The 25,141-nt window shown below is 42.5% G+C and overlaps 1 protein-coding gene across 3 annotated transcripts in view; it reads right to left on the reverse strand.

The window, feature by feature from the left end:
- Nucleotides 1–25,141, reverse strand: part of ncbp1 (nuclear cap binding protein subunit 1) — a 52,068-nt gene that overhangs the window by 6,367 nt on the left and 20,560 nt on the right. For all 3 annotated transcript variants that reach the window (XM_078396017.1, XM_078396018.1, XM_078396019.1), the window contains 9 exons: nucleotides 24,105–24,169; nucleotides 19,724–19,786; nucleotides 18,460–18,534; nucleotides 13,963–14,066; nucleotides 13,080–13,205; nucleotides 7,791–7,893; nucleotides 4,847–4,940; nucleotides 1,733–1,836; nucleotides 1,527–1,641 (listed from right to left, as the gene is read on the reverse strand). In XM_078396017.1, the coding sequence (XP_078252143.1) occupies nucleotides 1,527–1,641; nucleotides 1,733–1,836; nucleotides 4,847–4,940; nucleotides 7,791–7,893; nucleotides 13,080–13,205; nucleotides 13,963–14,066; nucleotides 18,460–18,534; nucleotides 19,724–19,786; nucleotides 24,105–24,169 (849 nt within the window). The remainder of the gene's footprint in view (nucleotides 1–1,526; nucleotides 1,642–1,732; nucleotides 1,837–4,846; nucleotides 4,941–7,790; nucleotides 7,894–13,079; nucleotides 13,206–13,962; nucleotides 14,067–18,459; nucleotides 18,535–19,723; nucleotides 19,787–24,104; nucleotides 24,170–25,141) is intronic.

The following is a 25,141-nucleotide window of genomic DNA, read 5'->3' on the forward strand; positions in this document are numbered from 1 at the left end:
TCCGCTTTAAATACCCAATGGCTTGGCCTCCAGAGCCGTCTATGGCAATGATTCACCATCCTCGGGTGAGAAATTCCTCCTCATCTCCATTCTAAAGAGACATCCTTTTATTCTGGGACGGTGCCCTTGGGTCCTGCACTCCCCCACTACTAGAATCATTCTCATAAACCCTCTCCAACGCCAGCACATCCCTCCTCAGATATGATGCTCACAATATTCCCTCACCAACGCCTTATAAAGTCTCTGTATTACATCTTACTTTTATATTCTAGTCCCCTCGAAATGAATGCATTTGCTGCTTTACCGCTAACTAAGTCTGCAAATTAACAGTTTGGAAATCCTGCACCAGCACTCCTGTTCCTTCACACCTCTGATTTCCGAATCCTCCCCCCATTTAGAAAGTAGACCCGACCTTTATTCCTTCTACCAAAATGCATGACCATACACTTTGCCACGCTGTATTCCATTTGCCACTTTGCCCACTCTCCCAATCTGTTCCAAGTCCTTCTGCAGACTTCCTGCTTCAACATTACCTCCACCTATCTTGGGCCCAACTTGCCCATGCTGACCAAGATGCTCCATCCACATTTCTGCATTCTAAGCCCTCTAAGCCTTTATTTTTTATCAATGTACTTGTCCAAATATCTTTTAAATGTTGTTATAGTACCAGCCTCAACAACCTCTTCCAGCAGCTTGTTCCATATGCCCATATACTCAGTGTGGAAAATGTTACCCATCGGGTTCCTATTAAATCTTTCCTCTCTCACCTTAAATCTATGTCTCTGATTCTTGATTCCCCTACTCTAGGTAAAAGACTGTGCATTCACCTAGTCTAATTCTCTCGTGAGCTTTCACACCTCTATAAGATCACCCCTCAGCCTCCTGAGCTTCAAGGAATAAAGTCCTAGCCTGTTCGGCCTCTCCAATAACACAGGCCCTCACGTCCTGGCAACATCCTCATAAATCTTCTCTGCACTCTTTTCAACTTAACAACATCATTCCTACAGAATGGAGAATAGAACTGAACACAATACCCCAAATGCAGCCTCAACAATGCCTTGTATAACTGTAACAATGATCTCCCACATACAAAACCATGCTGACTATTCTTAATCAACTCATCTATTCAAATGCATATATATGCCTTATCCTTCAGAATCCTCTCCAGTAACATGCCAATCACGGATGTTAGGCTTGTAGGTCTATAGTTCCCAGGCTTTTCCTTACAGCCCTTCTTCCATAGAGGCACAACATTAGCCACTCTCCAATCTTCTGGCACCTCCTCCATGTCGAAATGAAGATATATATATATATATATATCTCGGCCAAGGCGCCTGTAATTTCTTCTCTAGCACAATTTAGGTATAAATTAGGAATCCTGTCTAGTAATGAAGTAAAATGACATTGATGTAGAATGGTGTATTATTTAAATTGGAATGGAAGCATTGGTTTGAAAATTCTCTACATAACATGCATTTGACTTTAACAACACTAGTTAGTTGATCAATCACACAAAACAAACTCACCCTTTTGTGTTGCTTATCCAGTTTGTCTTTAGTTTCTTCAAGCTCGTCTTGAACCTTTTGTACATGCTTGTTCATTTTTCGGATGGTTGAGTGCAATATCTCCCAGACATACAACCTAAAACATCAGAATACATTTTGTCTCGTACAATTGCATCAAAAGAACAAAATGTACTAGATTTTTATCTTGTCAATATTCAGAACATTACCTGGTGAAATCATGTCCCATTTCTGATGAGAAGATCCAGTTTGCTACTGCTGCGCAGTCTACAATCTGTGTCCGGATCATTTTGTCAACCAACATGGCCATCATCTGCAGCGCAACAAGAAAAATCAGGTCTAATAGGACAAATTAATATTCAATATCCCAATACATTCATTGATTCTGTGAAACTTATATAGCTATTCCTTGGAACATAGGAGGAGTTGGGGGAGTCCAGAACAAGGGGCCACAGTTTGAGAATAAGGGGTAGGCCATTTAGAACGGAGATGAGGAAGAACTTTTTCAGTCAGAGGGTGGTGAAGGTGTGGAATTCTCTGCCTCAGAAGGCAGTGGAGGCCAGTTCGTTGGATGCTTTCAAGAGAGAGCTGGATAGAGCTCTTAAGGATAGCGGAGTGAGGGGGTATGGGGAGAAGGCAGGAACGGGGTACTGATTGAGAGTGATCAGCCATGATCGCATTGAATGGCGGTGCTGGCTCGAAGGGCTGAATGGCCTACTCCTGCACCTATTGTCTATTGTCTATTGTCATAGAACAGATCCATCGGTCCATTATGTCTGTGCCGACCATGATGCCAATTTAAACTGCATATCCTTTGCTTGATTTACATTTTTCAATATCAGCCCTGGCATCAAGTAACAGCATATAAAAGGGATGCGACTATTAGTAGGAGAGGCCATTTTGAGAAAGGTAATTTTAAAATCCAAGTGTTGAGCTTGAGGTCTAAGTGCAGAAGCATTAATGAGATAGGTGTCGGCAAAAAGGCTGAGCAATGACCAGATAAGTCAAGGTAAGGTATTTATTTTTCTTTAAAACCTGGTAGGAAATTGATGGGTAGAAATGGCAGTCAGTGAAGTGGTATATTCTTCCTGTGAAATGTAGATCAATTGTCCCTGACAATGATGTTTGCAGGCAGTATGTCCAGTAGCTAGATTGGCATTGGGACTCCAGAGGAGCATACAGGACCCAGAAAGTGTTATAGTTCGGAGCTTCAGGAAGGTAGTCACATCAAAGGTTTAGCCAGATTATTGGTGGATAACCATTAGGAGGGACAAGCAGGCAATGCACAAGTCTGAGGTGGCCATTTCCCTCATTCACAAATATACAGCTTTTTATACTATTGGTGGGATGAGCCTCGGAGCAGCAAGCAGCAGTCAAAATCAGTAATAGGGCACATTTGTCTGTAAGATGTGATTCTGAGAATATGACTGTAACAGGCTGTTGTGGAACATTACAACCTTCTCTGTGGTTTATCAAGGAATGACAAGATCTAGGCAAGCAGTAATGATGAGAGGAATTAATAGTCAGGGTTAGTCAGGGTTTTCTGTGAACACAAGCGAGACTCCGGGATGGTGTGTTGCATTGGGTTTGGATATTGAGTATAAGAATTATCATGTGTAGGAAGGAACTGCAGATGCTGGTTTAAACCGAAGATAGACACAAAGAGCTGGAGTAACTCAGCGGGGCAGGCAGCATCTCTGGAGAGAAGGAATGGGTGACGTTTTGGGTTGAGACCCTTCTTCAGACTGGTTAGGGATAAGGGAAACGAGAGATATAGACGAGGGTGTGGAGAGATAAAGAACAATGAATAAAAGATATGCAAAAAAGTAACAATGATAAAGGAATCAGGTCATTGTTAGCTGTTTCTAGGGTGAAAATGAGAAGCTAGTGTGACTTGGGTGGGGATGGGGTAGAGAGAGAGAGAATGCCAGAGCTACCTGAAGTGAGATAAATCAATATTCATACCACTGGGCTGTAAGCTGCCCAAGTGAAATATGAAATGCGGTTCCTCCAATTTGCATTTAGCCTCACTCTGACAACGGAGGAGACCTAGGACAGAAAGGTCTGTGTAGAAATGGGAAGGAGAATTAAAGTGTCCGGCAACCGAGAGATTAGGGAGGTCCTGTTAACCCTTTTTCCCTTAATGTATTTATAAAATCTTGGGATTATCCAGAAAATATTATATGCCAGAGCTATCTGCTCTCCTCTTTCTGTCTTCTTGATTTCCTTTTTTAGTGTGCTCCTCAGATCCCGAAACTCCTCCAGGGATACACTTAGTCCCAGCTGCTTATACCTGCCCATGCCTCCTTCTTACTCTTGACCAGAGTCTCAATTTCTCTCATCCGCCAAGCTTTCTTGCACTCATCTGCCTTGCCCTTTATTCTCACAGGAACATGCATGCCCTGGACTCTGGTCAGCACTTTTAAAAACACCCACTTTCCAGACATTCCTTTTCCATCAAGCAACCTGTTCCAATCAACTTGATTGAGTTCCTATCTAATACACGCAAAGTTGGCCTTGCTGCAATTCGTGTGCCCATGTTGTTTCTATCCATAACTATCTTAAACCTAATAGAGCAGTGGTCACTGGTCCCAAAAGGCTCATCCATGAACACGTCATTCACTTGCCCCTCCTAATTGCCTAAGAGTTGATCAAGCATTGCCCTCTCCCATGTTTGGCCCTCTGTATTGAAGGGGAAAATAAGCAAAAAAATATTGTTTGAAATTAAATAACTTAAAATCTAAAAAGTGTGAGTCAGTGTTTCAAACACGAATTAGCAAATCCCAACTTAGCTGACAGAAATTACAGCATTAGAGGTCTTCATTTGACCAAGACAACATGACTTCATCGTTCTTTTACGGTTGTTCTTTTCCTGTATACTTCAATATTTACTTTGCAAGTATTTACCCAACTCCCTCTAAATGATACGAGGGACTTGTATCAGCCAACACGTTCATTCTTAGGGTCTTGGGAACAACAAATGGCAAATACGTATTTTAGTAAAAGCACTAAGTGCTGGGGTAACTCAGTGGGTCAGGCAGAATCAGTCTGAACCCTTTTGAACTTTCGATGGTTGTGATTGGCGTATATATCAAGTGGCTGGTATGCCATACAAGGTAAAATTTGAGCCCATATTCAAGTGCTGGAAACTATTTTAGATAGAGAAATAATAAACATCAGGTGTAATTTAAATAAAAAAGCAATGATAATGATAATGACAATGATAATAAAAGACATATTTTCCCTTTCAACTGGCACTGCAAATCTATATTTTCATTTGACAGAAAGGAAGAGGTGCGGTGAATCCAGGAAACAATTTTTACCTGAGGATGGCACTTCCAAGTGTCATACATAACTCTTAGTACATGTAACTTGCCCTCATCACCTTCAGCCAACGTCTTAAAAATCTCATGAAACCTACAAAACAAAAATCAGCCCATGAAAACAAGCAATTAAATATAGAAGGCGGATCACCAAAATATTGGGTTGAAGATGAGAGGCTCACTCTACAACCTTCCTTAATAGACAATATCTACTGTATCCGCTGTTCCAGATGTCAACGTCTCTACATCGGCGAAACCAAATGCAGGCTCGGCGATCGTTTCGCTCAACACCTTCGCTCAGTCCACCTTAACCAACCTGATCTCCCGGTGGCTCAGCACTTCAACTCCCCCTCCCACTCCCAGTCTGACCTTTCTGTCATGGGCCTCCTCCAGTGCCATAGTGAGGCCCACCGCAAATTGGAGGAACAGCATCTCATATTTCACTTGGGCAGCTTACACCCCAACATTGACCTCTAACTTTAGATAGCTCCTCTATTCCCCTCCCCTGTTCTCCCACTGTCTTCCTGACTCCAGCTACATTCTTTGTCCCGCCCCCTCCCCTGACATCAGTCTGAAGAAGGGTCTCGACCCGAAACGTCACCCATTCCTTCTCTCACGAGATGCTGCCTGACCCGCTACTCCAGCTTTTTGTGATACCTTCGATTTGTACCAGCATCTGCAGCTATTTTCCTACATAGACAATAGGTGCAGGAGTAGGCCATTCAGCCCTTTGAGCCAGAACCACCAGTCAATGTGATCATGGCTGATCATTCACAATCAGTACCCCGTTCCTAACCCTAACCCTAATACCCCCGGCAACATTCTAAAAATTCTGGCAACATGTACATTCCTTCTCTTTGCTTTATTGTTTTCCTTTATTTTCAGTTAAATCCCTTCACGAGGTGCTGCAACTGCTTGCATTATCCCTGCTTTAGATATTTTTGTTTTGTTTTTCATGAAAAGGCAGATTTCTACTCAGCACCTTTAGTTTTTAATTTAGAAATACAGTGTGGAAACAGGCCCTTCGGCCCACTGAGTCTGCACCAGCCAGCGATTACCTGTACACTATTTCTACCCTACACACTAGGGACAATTTATAGTATCAAATTAACCTACAAACTTGTACTTTTTTTGGAATGTGGGAGGAAACTAGAGCACCCAGAGAAAACCCATGCAGTCACAGGGAGAAGGTGCAAACTACGCACAGATAGCACCTGTAGTCAGGATCAAACCCGGGTCTTTGTCACTGCAAGGCAGCAACTGTACTGCTGCACCACTGTGCTGTCCACCAACCTCAACTAATTGAGGATACCATACCTAAAGTACAGGGGTAAGCCACTGCTCTCTGAGGTCACTCCACAATAAGATAACAGTGGAACAAATCAAGGTCTCATCACTTTTCCACTCACCTTGGCTCTCAAAATGTGTGTCAATCATTACCTTCAATATAATGACCCTGCACTGTTCTCAATATGGAGAATTCTAAAGAGCCCGATGGCACTGAGAGAATAAATTCCTCAGATGCATCATTACTAGGCTCTAGGACAAAAATCCTCAATGTCAATCCCCCTCAGAAGTTCATGCTTCAATAAGATGATTTTCCAAAACAATGTACACAGGTCCCACCTGCTCAATGTGCCTTAACCCCAGGGATTAATCCAGTGAAACGTCTCTGTGGTGTTTCTTTCTCAAAAATTACTCCATAAGTTATCCCACCCTGCAAGGTTACATCAAAACTCCTCTGCTTTTATGCTCCATGTTCATAGGCCAACATTCCATTACCTTTTTAATAACTTGCTGCAAGCTTAGGTTGCCCTTTTATTTCATGCACTGGGACCACGAGATGCCTTTTGATTTTTTTAATTTTCTTGCTAATACCCCCTTAACAAGATTCCAGAGTTTTCTCATTGCCAGATTTCAGGCTAAGTGGTGTATTGCTTCCTGCTTTCAGTCTCTCCTTTTGAATAGTTACATTAAATTTGCATCTGCCTATTCTATTTATATGTATGAAAGACCACCATTACACTGCCACATTCAAATACTAGGTGAAAATGTGCAAAACTGGCCTATAAGCAATATGAACCTGTTTGTGCTTTAGATCCTAAGATGCACAACAGGGTAGATGTTGAGATGTTTCCACTAGAATGGAGAATCCCAAACAAAAGAATATAGTTACAATATGGGTGGGAGGTTGCACTCATTAAATACAGGAGTGTAGGATTTATTTCCTCACAGAAGGTGGTGAATCTTTGGAATTCTCTACCCTAGAGGGTTGCAGAGGCTAGATAACGAGTTATTTAACGAGGATATAGGTGCATTTTTCAAAGAAAGACAGAGAGAAATTGAGGGTGATGGAGAGCTAGTACCGAAGAGTCAAGGCATGGGTCATAATCTATGCAGTTTGAGAGGTTATTCTATTTCTATTTCCTTGGATGTGTTTTCCTGTTCTAATGCTTTAATCGGCCCTTAAATCACCAGTTACTCCATTTATAGAACCAGTAACTGTATTTACTTAACTGTCAAGTTATTTCTCAAATAACAAAAACTCAATTTACGCATTTGCCCATGGCAGCATTCATTTTTTTAGAATACACGTTCATGATTTACAAAAGCACTTTTTTTGCTGCAACAAATAGTGCAGCACTCTCCAACTACAAGACGGCAGGATGCATTTTACCCAGACATTTCAATTTACAAAAGTCTGCTTGGCAGAACATTTTCTAGGAACACATCCCTTTGTAAATGGAGGAAAACACTGGACCGACATTTTATTTTATTTGCATTAATTAATAGTTAAGTTCAGTACATTAGAAAAAAATCTTGTAATTTAATAAATCTAATATATAGAATCCAAACATTTGCTGATTTGATCACCGTATTAACAAACAAATTTACATGTTATCATATGATTCCAATTTTTATTAATGGAAAGGGATACACTTACTTTGCCAAAGCACTGAAAGAATGGCTGAAGGATTTGGATGCCAGGTATAGCAAGGTCTGTACAAAAACTTCAATCTTCAAAGGATTAAAACTGAAACCTTCATCTGAAAGTGAAGCTCAAATATGTTAGTTATTGATCTTAGAATTCCTTCTTGATAAATCTGACAGAATAAGTGACTTCTGAGATTCACGGAAAGTGAAAATCGTTGTATGATTATACTGGAGGGGAAAATAAACAAAGTACAGTAAATACATAAAATATTGTTTGAAAACAGGTAACTTAAAATCTAAATCCAAAGTGTGAGTCAGTAATACAAACACAAGTTAGAAAATCCCACCTTAGCTGACAGAAATTACAGCATTAGAGATAATCATTTGACCAAGACAACCCGACATCACAGTACTTATTTTCTTGTATTGTTCAATATTTGCTTTTCAAGTACTTACCCAACTCCCTCTAAATGTTATGAGGGACATGCATCAGCTAATATATACATTGTTAGGGCTTTGGGAACAATAAATGGTAAATGCTAATTTTCATATCTTACGTCATGCTCAAGCACATGACAAGATAGCAAGGTTGTGAGCAGAAATGTAAATAGTTATATAAAACCCTTTTCTCTATCTATCAAACAATTGGTTACCAACCCATTTAAAGATATTCCCATCTTTGCTACGGCCTTTGCTCTTATGTTGGAACCAATATTAGCTTTTCTTCAGGAGAATAATACTTTCCTTTCTGCCACATCAGCAGTCTTCAAATAATCAAATAAATAAATCAAGCAGGATCTACAATGTCTAAAACCATGCCTATCTATCGCAGATTACAGCCTACTCCACAAGAGTCCCATTATATTCTCTCTCATTTGCAGGGTCATAAACTTTCCCAATACTAGACTTTGGGCCTATAGTTCAGTCCATGCTGTTTTTTGATATACAGAGTATTTTTTTGTAAATTACCAAATTATTCAGCTTTGGTTCTAATGCAGTGAACTCTGAAAAATATCCAGAAGAGGTTCAGAAACTTCAAATCCATTTTGCTTCTAAATCTCAGAATGCGTCTACATGCAATTTTAACAATCCTGCTTGTTATTTGAAAAAATATTTCACATATTTCTACCCTTAACCCGTATCCCAATTCTGACATTCCTCCCAATTTGTTGTGAATGACAGAAAAATATAAACCATAAGCAGTCCATTCTTGAAATTGTTCCATTCTATTAAGTACACAGTTGGAAGGTCATGTTACAAAGACTTCTGGTTTTGTTTTATGTTGCACTATACTGGACATTTATTTATTGAACTTTTTTTGTTTGTTTATTGTTATCTATTCAGTACTGTGTTTACAAACATGTGCAGCTGCAAGTAAGCATTTAATTGTTGTGTTTTGGTACATATGACAATTAAACATTCTTGTCGCTTGAGTTGTAGAAGCTGGTGAGATGACAAATGAGGAGCATTGTACGCAGGTCTGATCACCATACTGTGGTTAAGCTAGAGAGGGTACATAAAAGATTCACCAGAATATTGCTAGGTTGCAGGATTTAGTTAAGAAGAGACCAGATAGGTTGGGACTGTTTGCCCTGGACCAAAGGAGGATGAGTGGTGACATTATGGAGATTTATAAAATAACGAGGAGCTTGGATGAGGTGATCAGTCTTTTTCCCAGGGTAGGGGAGTCTTAAACTTGCAGGCATTGGTCCAAGGTTAGCCTACAAACCTGTACGTCTTTGCAGTTCCATTTCTTATGATTTTAGAGATATTCAGAAAATAGAAACATCTGGTGTTAGAATGACACATGTTCCACGTGTTTGTACACAACTGGCTAGGGAAATAAGGCATAGAAGAGTGGTGAAGACAATTTACTCATTAGAAATATGAGGTTCTCCAGAGTAATTAATGGATATTGCTTTCCATATTCCAAAGATCTGAGTATAGGAAGTAGTATTGTGAAATTTGAGGTTAATAAAAATCTGCCAGCCACAAATATGAGCAAACTTCAAGGGATCCGAAATGGACCAAACTATTGATACCCTGCTAAGATTCCACGACCCTAAGTAGAGAGAATATTATCTGGCATGCTCTTTGGTATGCTTTCAATCAATTTCTTGCCACTGATGCCAGAAATATAAGTGTAGAAATGCAAAATTTGAAATTTTTTCTTCATAATCCCAAAAAGCTTGCAGTCAAATTATTTATATCATGCCATGGCAGGATGGGTATTATTCCCCAGATATCCTCAGGAACATTAAACATGTCTGTGTGATACCAACAATGGAGTTGGTTCTCTGAAACATACTACAGTTTTACCATACTTAAAACAGTGATATTTTTACTTCATTTATTTAGTTTCTTGATCTCTGCAATTGTCCACAAGATTAATTAGTGCACTGCAGGAGTCCATTTGACGTAGTAAGTCTATGTAAGTCCCTAACGGAGCAATCAACTTGGAAGCATCACCTTGTTTTATCTCCTGAGCTGACCATGTTTTCATTCTCAGCTTTTACATAATTCCCTTTAAGAAGTACAGATTCTGAATCCATTACCTTGCAGTGAATTCTAGATTAAAATTAATGTCTGATTTTTTTCCCCCTCACGTTTATTTTTTTTTATCTCAGATTTAATCTATCTCCCTTAGGCCTAATATTCATGGGAATAGTATACTCTACTTTATCTAAACCAGTTATAAATTTGTGTTCAACATTACAGAGACAATTAATGCCTCTAAAGTTGAAAGATATAGGTTTTTGTTTGAAAAGGGTATCAAAGTTGGGTTGGAAAATATGGGTCAACAGTTGAAGTGCTGATTATCATAATAAAATTAGAGTCATGGAGTTAGACGGTAGGAAAACAGACATATTTTTGCTTCACTCGACCAAGCAAGGTGCCTCCTTGAGCTAGTCCCATTTTCGTGTGTTTGACCTATATATCCCTCTAAATCTTTCCTATGTTTGTACTTGTTAAAATGTCTCTTAAACATTGTAATTGCACCCACTTAGAAACATAGAAAATAGGTGCCGGGTAGGCCATTCGGCCCTTCAAGGCAGCACCGCCATTCAATATGATCATCATGGCTGATCATCCCAAATCAGTACCCCGTTCCTGCTTTCTCCCCATATCCCTTGATTCCGTTAGCCCTAAGAGCTATATCTAACTCTCTTGAATACATCCAGTGAATTGGCCTCCACTGCCTTCTGTGGCAGAGAATTCCACCGATTCACAATTCTCTGGGTGAAAAAGCTTTTCCTCATCTCTGTCTTAAATGGCCTACTCCTTATTTTTAAACTGTGACCCCCTGGTTCTGGACTCCCCCAACATCCGGAACATTTTTCCTGCTTTTAGCCTATCCAATCCCTTAAGAATTTTACATGTATCTATTAGATCCCTCCTCATCATTCTAAATTCCAATGAATACAAGCCCAGTCGACCCATTCTTCCATCATATGTCAGTCCTGCCATCCTGGGAATGAACCTGGTGAACCTATGCTGCACTCCCTCAATAGCAAGAATGTCCTTCCTCAAATTAGGAGACCAAAACTGCACACAATAATCCAGGTGTGGTCTCACCAGGGCCCTGTACAACTGCAGTAGGACCTCCTTGCTCCTAAATTCAAATCCTCTCGCAATGGCTAACATGTCATTGGATTTCTTCACTGCCTGCTGTACCTGCAGGCTTTCCTTCAGTGACTGATGTACAAGGACACCTAGAACCTCCCCTTTTCCTAATCTGACACCATTCAGATAATAATCTGCCTTCCTGTTATTGCCACCAAAGTGGATAACCACATTCATCCACATTATACTGCACCTGCCATGGTTCTGCCCATTCACCCAACCTATCCAAGTCACCCTGCAGCCTCATAGCATCCTCATCGCAGCTCACTCTGCCACCCAGCTTTGTGTCATCCGCAAACTTGGAGATGTTACATTTAATTCCCTCGTCTAATTCGTTTATATATATTGCAAATAACTGAGCCTTGCGGCACCCCACTAGTCACTGCCTGCCATTCTGAAAAGGACCCGTTAATTCCTACTTTGCTTCCTATCTGCCAACCAGTTCTCTATCCATGTCAATACCCTACCCCCAATACCATGTGCTCTCATTTTGCACACTAATCTCTTGTGTGGGACCTTGTCAAAGGCTTTTTGAAAGTCCAGATACACCACATCCACTGGCTCTCCCTTATCCATTTTACTTGTTACATCTTCAAAACATTCTATAAGATTAGTCAAGCGGCACGATGGTGCAGCGGTAGAGTTGTTGCCTTACAGCGCCAGAGTCCCAGGTTCGATCCTGACTATGGGTGCTGCCTGTACAGAGTTTGTACATTCTCCCCGTGACCTGCATGGGTTTTCTCCAGGAGCTCCAGTTTCCTCCGACACTCCAAAGACATACAGGTTTATTTTTATAGGCTAATTGGCTTGGTCAAATTATAAATAGTCCCTAATGTGTGCCCCTTTGCCCCTATTTAAGATCTGAACTTGTTAACATGCTGGTTGGAGCGGACTTGGTGGGCCGAAGGGCCTGTTTCCACGTTGTATGTCTAGACTAAACTAAACTAATGCACTTTAAAACCACCAATACCTTTTTTTTTGGTAATTTGTACCTGATCTAAGACATCACACCTCCTTAGGTCTCAATTCCTTAGCTTACATGATCTTCTCCTCAGTAAAAAGGACGAAAAGTATTAGTTTAATATCTCCTTCATCTTTTATGGCTCTACATAAAGACAGGATCTTAGGATTTTCCTTTATCTTGCCTGCTAGCATCTTTTCATGTCCTCTTTTTTCATCCCGATTGCCTTTTAAGTGTACTCCCACATTTCTTGCATTCATGGAGGGATTTACTAAATCTGATGTATGCCTCAATTTTCCTAATTAGAGCCTCAACGTCTCATCAATCTGGGTTCCCAAAACTTGCCTTTTTACACTCACAGGAACATGCTGCACCAGTATTTTTGCTATCCCAATTTTGAAATCTTCCCACTCGCCAGCCACCCATTTACCTTCAAGCAGACTCCCCCAATTGACCTCTGTAAGTTCCTGCCTTACGCCTCCAAAATCAGCTTTGTCCCTTTTTAAGACCTTAACTTGTGGGTGAGTCTTATCTTTCTCCGTAACTATTTAAAAACTAATAGAATTATGATCACTGGTCCCAAAGTGCTCCCCGATTGACACTTCAGAATTGGCATAATTTGCATTAAATTCACATTTCTGCAAGTAGAAAACAATTCTGACTTTGACACTGATTTCTAAAACTTTTCACATCAAAATTAAAAAGATTTCTTACCATCATCATCATCCTCTTGATTTGGATTTGGGAGATCTTTTAGTATGCTCAGGATTTCATCATTAGTTGCTTTACTTTTAATAGCACTGCATAGACTGACAGCGACAGCATAGCCAGGCAGAGAACCTAAAACAATGAACAAAAATAATCTGAATAGGCTAAAAATTCATGACAACTGAAATTTCAACTAGCCATTTTGTGGATCTGTTTCAGTGAACTGTATTCATCCTTTTACTGCTATTACTTTGCTTACAGCACCTTTAAAGTACATAGTGGTTTTAACTCATACTCAAATGAAAGAAAGGTTGAACGGAGGAACATTAGAATGCACATGCATGAGATGAGTGAAAAAATGCAGATGTATGAATTAGACTAAGTATGTGCCAAGAGGGAGAAAGCGTTTGCAAGAGACATGGTGCATGTGAGAAAAAGACAAGTCCCAGCAACAATTAAACACCTCAAAGTGTAAAATTCCAACCTGCTTTAAAGAAAGTGTTGCAGTGTACAACAAGCAGCATTACAGATCATTCAAGTCTAAATCAGTATGCAACAGTAACTTATTCTCTTCAAGCCCACTTTTCAACTTCCCTTCATCAAAATTCAGGTTAAAGTTGAACAAACATAGTTGTTAAGACAAAATTTCACAACTTGCTAAATAAAAATGCCAATATATCAAAGGCTCCAGATCAGCCTTCCAACTCATCTGCTAGATAGCATTGTTAAAAAACTATAATACTTATTTGGATTATGCAGCATTTCTCACGCAGTATAAAATGAATGCGTAAAATTAAACATCTACTATTAACAGAAATGAATGAAGTCATTAATGGCCCAGAAATTAAAAATGACAACCTCCTCATGGGAACAGGTACTCATTACTTACTGTTGCTCTCATCACCATACTTGTAAACACACAGTGGATTTGCTGGCAACAGGGCGGCAAAGTTATCCGGTACAATGTCCACTATTCTTTGATAATAGGAAAGCCTACGAGCAAGATGATAGTTCATTTATATATAGTTGCTAAAGATAGCCAACAACAATTTAAATACATGCAGCAGTTTATGCAATAAAATTGATTTAAGTGAAAGCATGTTGTGCTCTGGATTCTACCCCTTTACCCTGAAGGAGGGAAAGTTGTAAATACATGTTCATTGTGTAGAATATCCTTCATTATCCAAAGATGGAAGCTGGGAAAGTGCTTTAAGAAGGAATAGGTGACGTTTCCGGAAGAACAGTCTCGACCCGAAACGTCACCCATTCTTTCTCTCCCGAGATGCTGCCTGACCCGCTGAGTTACTCCAGCATTTTGTGTCTACCTTCAATTTAAATCAGCATCTGCAGTTTTTTTCCTACACAAACTGCTTTAAGAATTGGCTTTCACAGATGAGCATAACAATGTCAATGGATCTTAAAGAAAATTATTCATTAGTTTTGCAGAACTGTTTAAGTGATGAAATCTCTACACAACCTACAGGGAATTCTTATTTTCTTCATGGCGAGAAACTAGAAACTGAAGGAGGAAAGGCATCTGTGCCTGTGCACACCGCTCACTGAAAAGTTGCTGATAAGCACAAGAAATAATCAAAAGGGCAACAGGATGTTGGCCGTCAACTCAAGGAAAATGGAATGCAAAGGAGTGGAAGTAAAGCCTTGGATGCAAATATTATATTTCAGGAGCATCTCTTCAGTAGGAGATAGTTGAGAAGGTCCTGTGCAATGACTTTTTCTGTGGTAGGCTGCAGGGACAATCCTCTGTAGTTACAATTGGATTTTTTTTTCTTGGTTAAATTCACAAATTCCGTTGGAGCACTGCACTCAGTCTCCAACGTCACCATGGAAAGGACCCATTGACTTGAGAGACTGCAATATAGATATCAAATAATGAATCTTACTTAGAGGATTGAAGAAGGTAGATCACATTAACTTGGCTTGCATTCTCTTTCATTTAAAAATAATTTAATTGAGCTGGTTAAAATGACAGATTAAAAAATGACATGAAATAGAGTTTGTGTTTGATGCATCGAACTACTTTCTACGCAAGTTAGCATTGCAGTAACTAATGAGGTGTCTGCCTACTGTTTGCCACAGAGCAGGACATTGCGCAAGTCTTCCTCAACTACCTACCAAAGAACTGTAGGTGTGCATTCAGTCTATCTCGAGGCATAATTGATATGACCTTTACAAGACAAAAGCCGAAATGATACTTCAATGATACTTCATTGTCACATGTACTTGTACAGTGAAAATCTTTGTTTTTGCATACAATACACAAAGTACGCAAAGAGTTGCCACATATCTGGCGGTGACAAAGTTACAAAAGTACTCATTAGAGTCCTGATGGTCCCTCTTTGTTTTTGGCAAACCCTCCCCCTTCCCTCTTCATTTTTGCCCCCTCCCTCCACCACCGGCTCCCTCTGTACTCGTGTCCCCCACCGATTCCTCAGTCATTATTGTCGCTCTTCCTCACCCTCACAAACACTGTTGACTCTGGATTAACTGGGACTTTCGATAATCCATCCTAAATTTAACTCTTTTCAAAAAATTGTCTCAATGCTATATCTATTTTGGGATGGCATGCAAGTTCTTTCATCACCTCCACTCCAGCAACAAAGGCCTCACTACCCTCAGTGATCGAGCTGCTGTACACAGACAACAATAGACAATAGGTGCAGGAGGCCATTCAATGTGATCATAGCTGATCATTCTCAATCAGTACCCCGTTCCTGCCTTCTCCCCATGCCCCCTGACTCCGCTATCCTTAAGAGCTCTATCTAGCTCTCTCTTGAATGCATTCAGAGAATTGGCCTCCACTGCCTTCTGAGGCAGAGAATTCCACAGATTCACAACTCTCTGACTGAAAAAGTTTTTCCTCATCTCAGTTCTAAATGGCCTACCCCTTATTCTTAAACTGTGGCCCCTTGTTCTGGACTCCCCCAACATTGGGAACATGTTTCCTGCCTCTAACGTGTCCAATCCCTTAATAATCTTATAAGTTTCGATAAGATCTCCGCTCATCCTTCTAAATTCCAGTGTATACAAGCCTAGTCGCTCCAGTCTTTCAACATATGACAGTCCCGCCATTCCGGGAATTAACCTAGTAAACCTACGCTGCACGCCCTCAGCACTAGTGTTAATGCATATTTGGAGGCCGAGTTCAAAGTAATTCTCCCTCAGTTAAATAACAAGAGCTTGGGTCTGGTATTTCATATACACAAAATCTCTGCCAATGTACATATCCGCCCTTGACAACTAAAATCCATGATGAAACCCTGTAGAGTACGGGCCACTTCATACATCTCAGAAGCCAACTCCTTACTGAATGTGGTTGCCGATGACAAATTCATCATCACATTCAGTAGTCTAATACAGCTTTTTAGCATCAGAGGAAAATAATGTGTTTTTTCTTTGGCCTATGACTAGTGGCGTGCCTTAGGCATCGGTACTGGGCCCATCGCTGTTCATCATCTAAATCAATAATTTGGATGTGAATGTATAAGGCATGGTTAGTAAGTTTGCAGATGAGACTAAAGTAGGTAGTATTGCAGGCAACTAAGATGGTTACAGTGGGATCTTGGTCAGCTGGTCAAGTGGACTGAAGAATCACTAAAGGAGTTTAATTCAGATAAATACGAGTTGTTGCATTTTGGGAAGTCAAACCGGGCAGGACCTTCACAGTGAACGGTAGAGCCCTGGGTGGGTTATAGAGCAGAAGGAACCAGAAGTACATAATTCCCTAAAAGTGGCATCACTGGCAGACATGGTAGTACAGTAGGCTTGTGATCTTCATTCTTGTACGTATAATTTTTAACATTTTATTTATTATTATTATTATATTATCAGTCACAGAATCGAGTATAGAAGTTGGGATGTTATGCTGTAGTTGTATGAGACTTTGATGAAGCCACACAAAGTATTGTGTTCAGTTTTGGTCATCCTGCTGTTGGGATGATGCCATTAAGCTGGAAAGGATTCATGAGGATGTTGCCAGTAATCGAGGGCCTATGCTTTAGGGAGTGGTTAGGAAGACTAGGAGTTTACTCCTTGGAGTGCAGAAGTTGTGGGGTGATCTTATAGAAGTGTATAAAATCATGAGAGGAATAGATTGAGTGAATGCACAATCTTTTGCACAGGATAAGAACTAGAGAGCTTAGAAGGGAAAAGATTTAATAAGAACCTGAGGGACAGCTTTTTCACCAGAGGGTGATGGGTATATGGACTAAGCTGCCCAGAGGAAAGTAGATAAGGCAGGTATAATACCAACATTTAAAAGATACAGATAGGAATGGTTTAGTGGGATATGGGCCAAATGCAGGTAAATGAGTAACTCGATGGAGCATCTTAGTCGACATGGACGAGATGGGCCGATAAGCCTGTTTCCTTATTCTATTACTCTAATTATAATATTTAGTAATAGTCATCTAATTATAATATTCTATGGCTCGAATTCTAATATTTGAAAATTGAGATCTGCACTGATCCACACCTTTCTGTTTGCGGTGGAGTCACTGAGTACCTACACCTCAAAAAACCCAAGTGCTGTTGTGGCAAAATTCGACTCCACTGGCATAGTTGCAAACCTAAGTCAGCAACTTCTCCCAAGACAAACAATGCAGCACTGTGGCTCCATTTACATTCAGAATATATCTATATTCTCCAAAGGTACTACCTGACCCACTGAGTTACTCCAGCACTGTGTCTTTTTACTAAGAAGATCCATTTGAACCAAAATGCAATGTCATTTTAACCTACAACCATGAGAAAACAATATTATAAATTCAAGAGAATGCAATCTACATTAATAATGGGATTAACAGGCTGCAGATGCTGGAGCTCGCAAATAAAAATAGAAATGTTTGAAACGGATAAGTCAGGCTGCATTTGTGGAAGGAAGGTCTATTTCTGAAGAAAGGTCTCGACCCAAAACGTCATCTATTCCTTCTCTCCCGAGATGCTGCCTGACCCATTGAATTACTCCAGCATTTTGTGTCTACCTTCTGTGGAAGGAGAAACAGACAATATTTTTGGTCAAAGGTTCATCATCATAACAATCTACATTGTTCTTCAGTAGGTTTTGGAACTAAATGAAGATAAAGAGCAAGATAAAATGCAAAATGTTTCATGGAAATAAAGTAGGGTAAACAGTTCACACTGCATGGAATGGAAGAAAGGCAGACAGAGACAGGATCAAAAGAATGGGCTAGGTTGCAAGATTGAAAGAAATTGCCAAGATCAGGTCATGGGGATTTGTAAATGAGCATCTTGATATAAAATCCAATGCACAAAACAAGTGTTTGGACAACACGTTGACATTTTTATTTTAGACAACTGCAAAATCCACCAGAAAAAGAGCAAAGCTAAAAAACCAAAGTTTACGTACCTCATAGATTTCTCCAACACTTCACGTAAAAACTTTGGTTTGGCTTTGTCAGGATCCAGCGCCAAACAATCAGACCTGTGTGTTTATGTGTGCAAGCACATGTGTGCATATGTTCACGTTGAAGGGAGGGGGAGGTGCAAGGGCATGTTGGGTAGAAGATCATATGGGCACATTGGCAGGGGGAAGATATGTGATTATGAGTTTGTGATACAGAGAGAAAAAAAAACCAGGTTATTTAAGCAGCAAAGGATAAAATAAAGAAACATGGACTCATTGCACACAATATTCCCATGAGGAATATGAAGTCCCTTAAACGCTAAGAATATGGACCTTATTAATAATCTTACATTATACTTCTGGCATGTGTGCCCAAATGCTTAGTATGTACATTTCAGCACTGTTATAATACTAACAAATTCTACCAATACCAGTGCCAATATTTGGAACAACTACAGACCCAGTAGAATAATTACCAAAAGTGCACATTGTATTTATTGTACAAAGTTTCTCACTGTTTCTTCATACCTCCATCCACCCCCCATTTTCTTATTCAGTAAATCGTAATTCTTTTGGAATTTATCATTTATTCATGGTATTGTTTGCTACTGGTTTGCGATCAAAAAAGGTCAAGGTGGCCCTAGAACCCATTCTTCATAGTTGCTCAGCATGCCCCTAGACAAGCAAGTTATTAAAAATGCTCTAAAATTTCAATAGCAGAATCCAGTCTCAGCACACAATTCCAGCATGCAATTCAATTACAGATACAGCACATCACACAATGTCATAGGATCGTACACAGAGATTTATTAAAGTTGCTATGTTCTGCTGCAACACAACCTATGGCATGTACTGCATACATACAGTACCAATCCCATAGAAACAGGAATATGTACCCTGCAATTTTGTAGGACATTACCAAGGGACACGGGAACAAATAGAAATACTCCATAACTTCAGGGCACATTACCTAGAGCTGCAGGTATATGGTTGTAGCATCTCTACATTCCATAGTCACCAGATTTAACTCAAGACAGGACACAAATTAAGTTTCTCTTTTGAGACACAACTTACGGAAAAAATAAGCACTTATTTTTCTCAAAAAGCTGATGCTTGCCTTTCCTAAACTGAGGCACTAGATCACTTGTGCTGTCCTGCGACACCAAGTTAAAATATGCCAAAGATCCAATAAATCTGCTTGGATAGTGAGGAGTAAATTAAACAACAACCAAATTAATATTTGTCATCCAAAATAATCAATACCTACCAATCATCCCAGCTCCATCTGAATTGAAAGTTACTCAAATGATGAGAAAACCAGTTGATAAATCTGAAAAAGAATGCAAGAAATATTAAATTTGGAGGAATGGAGTTAACAACATTTAGAAGTGTGGGCCCGAATGGTGAGATGGAAGAAAAAAAAGAGGACATTCTCTACCTGTAGAATTTCACATTGTTGGGCACTGAACTGACTGGCTCAGTACATTACCAAGAATAGCAACATGGATTTGTGCTCTTCATTGAACAGACTATTTCCAGCTATGAGATGTCACAATCCTCACATGCAAATACACAATCACTTTTCCATTCTGCTGCCAAAGAATCCAGTACTTTATTAATGCAGTTTTTAGAAAAATAACAGCATATTAAATCATTGCAAGTGCATAGCCTTTCTTGTCCCAATGCATTAACTTTACTAGTGCAGAATGTCATTCCTACTGGTCTATGAAATTTTCCAGAACAGCAAACATTTAATTTTAAGATTGTTCATGTTTCAGCTTCAATCCTAAAGGCTTGTCCATGTTTCTTCATTTTCAATTGAGAGGCAGAGGGAGGGAGAGGCAGCGTGGAGGGGCGGAGGGAGAGACAGAACGAGGGAGAGGGGGGAGATAGTCAGGGGGAGGGACGGGGAGGAAGAGGGAGGATGGGGCGGGGAGGAAGGGACGGGGAGGAAGAGGGAGGGAGGGATGGGGAGGAAGAGGGAGGGAGGGACGGGGAGAGGGAGGGATGGGAAGAGGGACGGGGAGGGGGAGACGGACGGGGAGAGGGACGTGGAGAGGGAGGGAGGAACGGGGAGGGAGGGACGGACGGACGGAGGGGGGGGAGGGACGGACGGGGAGGGGCGGAGGGAGTGGGGGAGAGAGACAGAGACACTGGGGGAGAGAGACAGAGGGGGGGGGGAACTAGAGAGAGACAGGGGGTGGAGAGAGAGAGAGGGGAGAGAGAGAGGGGGGGAGAGGGAGAGAGAGAGACAGAGGGGGAGAGAGGGACAGAGGGGGAGTGAGGGACAGAGGGACAGAAGGGGAGAGAGGGACAGAAGGGGAGAGAGGGACAGAGGGGGAGAGAGGGACAGAGACAGGGGAGGGGGAGAGAGGGACAGAGGGGGAGAGACAGAGGGAGGGAGAGAGGGACAGAGGGAGAGAGAGAGAGGGGGGAGAGAGAGAGAGTGAAAGACAGAGGGAGAGAGGGAGGGAGGGGGAGCGGGAGAAAAAGGGAGAGGGGGAGAAAGGGAGAGAGAGACAGAGGGAGGGGGAGAGAGAGACAGAGGGAGGGGGAGAGAGAGACAGAGGGAGGGGGAGAGAGAGAGGGAGGGGGAGAGAGACAGAGGGAGGGAGGGGAGAGACAGAGGGAGGGGGAGAGAGAGACAGAGGGAGGGGGAGAGAAAGACAGAGGGAGGGGGAGAGAGAGACAGAGGGGGAGAGATGGACAGAGGGAGGGAGAGAGGGACAGAGGGAGGGAGAGAGGGGGAGAGAGAGAGAGGGGGAGAGAGTGAAAGACAGAGGGAGAGAGAGAGAGAGAGACAGACAGAGGGGGAGAGAGAGAGACAGAGGGAGGGGGAGAGACAGAGGGAGGGAGAGACAGAGGGAGGGAGAGAGAGACAGAGGAGGGAGAGAGAGACAGAGGGGGAGGGAGACAGAGGGGGAGGGAGACAGAGGGGGAGGGAGGGACAGAGGGGGAGGGAGGGACAGAGGGGGAGGGAGGGACAGAGGGGGAGAGAGGGACAGAGAGGGAGAGAGGGACAGAGGGGGAGAGAGGGACAGAGGGGGAGAGAGGGACAGAGGGGGAGAGAGGGACAGTGGGGGAGAGAGGGGGACAGAGGGAGAGAGGGGGACAGAGGGAGAGAGGGGGAGAGAGGGACAGAGGGGGAGAGAGAGACAGGGGGAGGGGGAGAGAGAGACAGGGGGAGGGGGAGAGAGAGACAGAGGGGGAGAGACAGAGGGAGGGAGAGAGGGACAGAGAGAGGGGGAGAGAGAGAGAGAGGGGGAGAGAGTGAAAAACAGAGGGAGAGGGGGAGAAAGGGAGAGAGAGATAGAGGGGGGAGAGAGAGACAGAGGGAGGGGGGAGAAAGAGACAGAGGGGGAGAGAGACAGAGGGAGGGGGAGAGAGACAGAGGGAGGGGGAGAAAGAGACAGAGGGAGGGGGAGAGAAAGACATGGACGGGGAGAGAGAGACAGAGGGAGGGGGAGAGAGAGACAGAGGGGGAGAGACAGAGGGAGGGAGAGAGGGACAGAGAGGGGGAGAGAGAGAGAGGGGGAGAGAGTGAAAGACAGAGGGAGAGAGAGAGAGAGACAGAGGGAGGGGGAGAGAGAGAGACAGAGGAAGGGGGAGAGAGAGAGACAGAGAGAGGGGGAGAGAGAGAGGCAGAGGGAGGGGAGAGAGAGACAGAGGGAGGGGGAGAGAGAGACAGAGGGAGGGGGAGAGAGAGACAGAGGGAGGGAGAGAGAGAGAGGGAGGGAGAGAGAGACAGATGGAGAGACAGATGGAGAGAGAGACAGATGGAGACAGAGACAGATGGAGACAGAGACAGATGGAGACAGAGGGGGAGGGAGACAGAGGGGGAGGGAGACAGAGGGGGAGGGAGACAGAGGGGGAGGGAGACAGAGGGGGAGGGAGACAGAGGGGGAGGGAGACAGAGGGGGAGGGAGACAGAGGGCGAGGGAAACAGAGGGAGGGAGAGAGAGAGAGGGAGGGAGAGAGGGAGGGAGAGAGAGAGAGGGAGTGAGAGAGAGACAGATGGAGACAGAGGGGGAGAGAGACAGAGGGGGGGGGAGAGAGACAGAGGGGGGGGAGAGAGACAGAGGGGGAGGGAGACAGAGGGGGAGGGAGACAGAGGGGGAGGGAGACAGAGGGGGAGGGAGACAGAGGGAGAGAGAGACAGAGGGAGAGAGAGACAGAGGGAGAGAGAGACAGAGGGAGAGAGAGACAGAGGGAGACAGAGAGAGACAGAGACAGAGGGAGAGAGAGACAGAGGGAGAGAGAGACAGAGGGAGAGAGAGACAGAGGGAGAGAGAGACAGAGGGAGAGAGAGACAGAGGGAGAGAGAGACAGAGGGAGAGAGAGACAGAGGGAGAGAGAGACAGAGGGAGAGAGAGACAGAGGAGAGAGAGACAGAGGGAGAGAGAGACAGAGGGAGAGAGAGACAGAGGGAGAGAGAGACAGAGGGAGAGAGAGACAGAGGGAGAGAGAGACAGAGACAGAGAGAGACAGAGGGGAAGAGAGAGACAGAGGGGAAGAGAGAGACAGAGGGGGAGAGAGAGAGACAGAGGGAGAGAGAGACAGAGGGAGAGAGAGACAGAGGGAGAGAGAGACAGAGGGAGAGAGAGACAGAGGGAGAGAGAGACAGAGGGAGAGAGAGACAGAGGGAGAGAGAGAGACAGAGGGAGAGAGAGAGACAGAGGGAGAGAGAGAGACAGAGGGAGAGAGAGAGACAGAGGGAGAGAGAGAGACAGAGGGAGAGAGAGAGACAGAGGGAGCGTTCTCAGCAGAAGGTGGAAAGAGGTGAGGAAGGGAAGATGTGACTGTTGGTGGGATTGCATTGATGGTGACAGAAATGTGGAAATTTATGGCAAGGAACATGGGAACTGTCCTTAGGGGAAGTGGAGTGAGAACAGAACTGCGGGACACAGATGAGACATGGGTGAGGGATCTATTACGGCAGGGAGGGGACCACTTTTACTAAAGAAAGTGGACATTCTGGATGTCCGAGTATGGAAAGCTTCATCTTTGGAGCAAATGCGGCGGAGATGGAGAAATTGAGAGTAGGAGAAATTGAGTAGGAAAAAGTTTATTTGCAAGTTGCAGGGTGGGTGGGTGTAGTCCAGGTAACCGTGGGAATCGATAGGTTTGTAGTAGATGTTAGTCGATAGTCTGTCGCCTGTGATGGAGACAGAGAGATCAAGAAAGGGGAGAAAGATGTCAGAGATAGTCCAAGTAGATCTGAGGGCAGGGTAAAGTTCATGAAATCAGCGCAGCCTGCAGGGGTGCTGGAGAGCCCCGATGTAGTCATCGATGTCGCGGAGAAAGAGTTGGGGGATGGTGCAAGTGTACATTTGCAACAAGAACTGTTCCCCTTCCTCTTGTCTGTACCTTTGGATCAAGGAACAATGATGTAATCAACAAAAAGGCAGGTGTCTGGAGTCCATGCGAATGCCCATGGCTAAACCTTTAACTTGACGAAAGTGAGAGGAGTCAAAAGAGACGTTGTTGAGGGCAAGGACAAGTTCAAATAGGCGAGAGTGTTTGTAGAGGGTAATATTGCCTTTACAATCTCGACCAGCATCACGTTTATATAAAAATTCTAAATGTTGAAGCAAAAGTAATTACATCACCCAAAACCATTTTTACAACTTTGCGCTGATCATAATCACCTGTCCACGCAAATTGTATTCATAAAATCGAGCCGCATGTATAACATCTCTGTAGCTTGAGCAAGCTGATTAATCAGTTAAGTCAAATAGTCCAAGAATTCAGTAAATCTGCAAAATCAGTTTTGAAGGGAGAACGGTAACAAGATTATCAATTTGTGAAAAGAAAACCAAAGTCTCAATCACAGATCAACTCCACATAGACTTGTAACAAAAATTACCACCCTCTTGTAGCTCAATGCAACACTACCACTAGTTGAGCAGGAGGAGCAAATCACTCAAATATTATGTGGCTAAATCACACAGATTTCCATGGCATCATTTTAAACTCAAGTTTGTTACTTTCTCGGCTGGGACAATTTCAGGGACGAATTCTCTTCAGCACTAATATACTTATAGATTTTGGCTAAGGCCCTAAAACAACGGGCAGTTAGTGATTTCTGCTATAGAAGTATGCTTACACCCATACAATTAAATTTGTCCTCAACAAATTACCATAATAAAATATTCAACCACAATAATGATCAAAGAGAAAAGAATGATAGGTAGATATTGACAGGTATAGAAATAATTGTGTAGGAAGGAACGTTTCAAGTTGAGACCCTTCTTCAGACCCATTCCTTCTATGCAGAGAGAGTCCAAAGAAGGGTCTCAACCCGAAATGTCACCCATTCCTTCTATCCAGAGATGCTGCCTGCTGCCCGCTGAGTTACTTCAGCATTTTGTGTCTATCTTAAAAATAATTAATGCTTGGGCAAAATCAGTGACTGGAAAGTAAGACTGATTTTTAGTATCACATAATTTGAAGATATATGAATATACCTACAACCATGACATATTAACACACCAGAAAGCTCAAATCTATCTCTTTCCACAGATGCAACCTGATTTGCTGACGTCCTCCACTTTGTTTAACCTTCATTACCGTTCCCCTTATTGTGGCAATACAACATATATTTTGTGACTAAAACCTTAAAAGCATCCCATGTTGCTGCACAGCACATAATTTGAAGTGCATAAATTCACCAGCCAAGCCAGCA

Source organism: Rhinoraja longicauda, chromosome 3, assembly GCF_053455715.1.
Source record: "Rhinoraja longicauda isolate Sanriku21f chromosome 3, sRhiLon1.1, whole genome shotgun sequence".
Classification (NCBI taxonomy): Eukaryota; Metazoa; Chordata; class Chondrichthyes; order Rajiformes; family Arhynchobatidae; genus Rhinoraja; species Rhinoraja longicauda.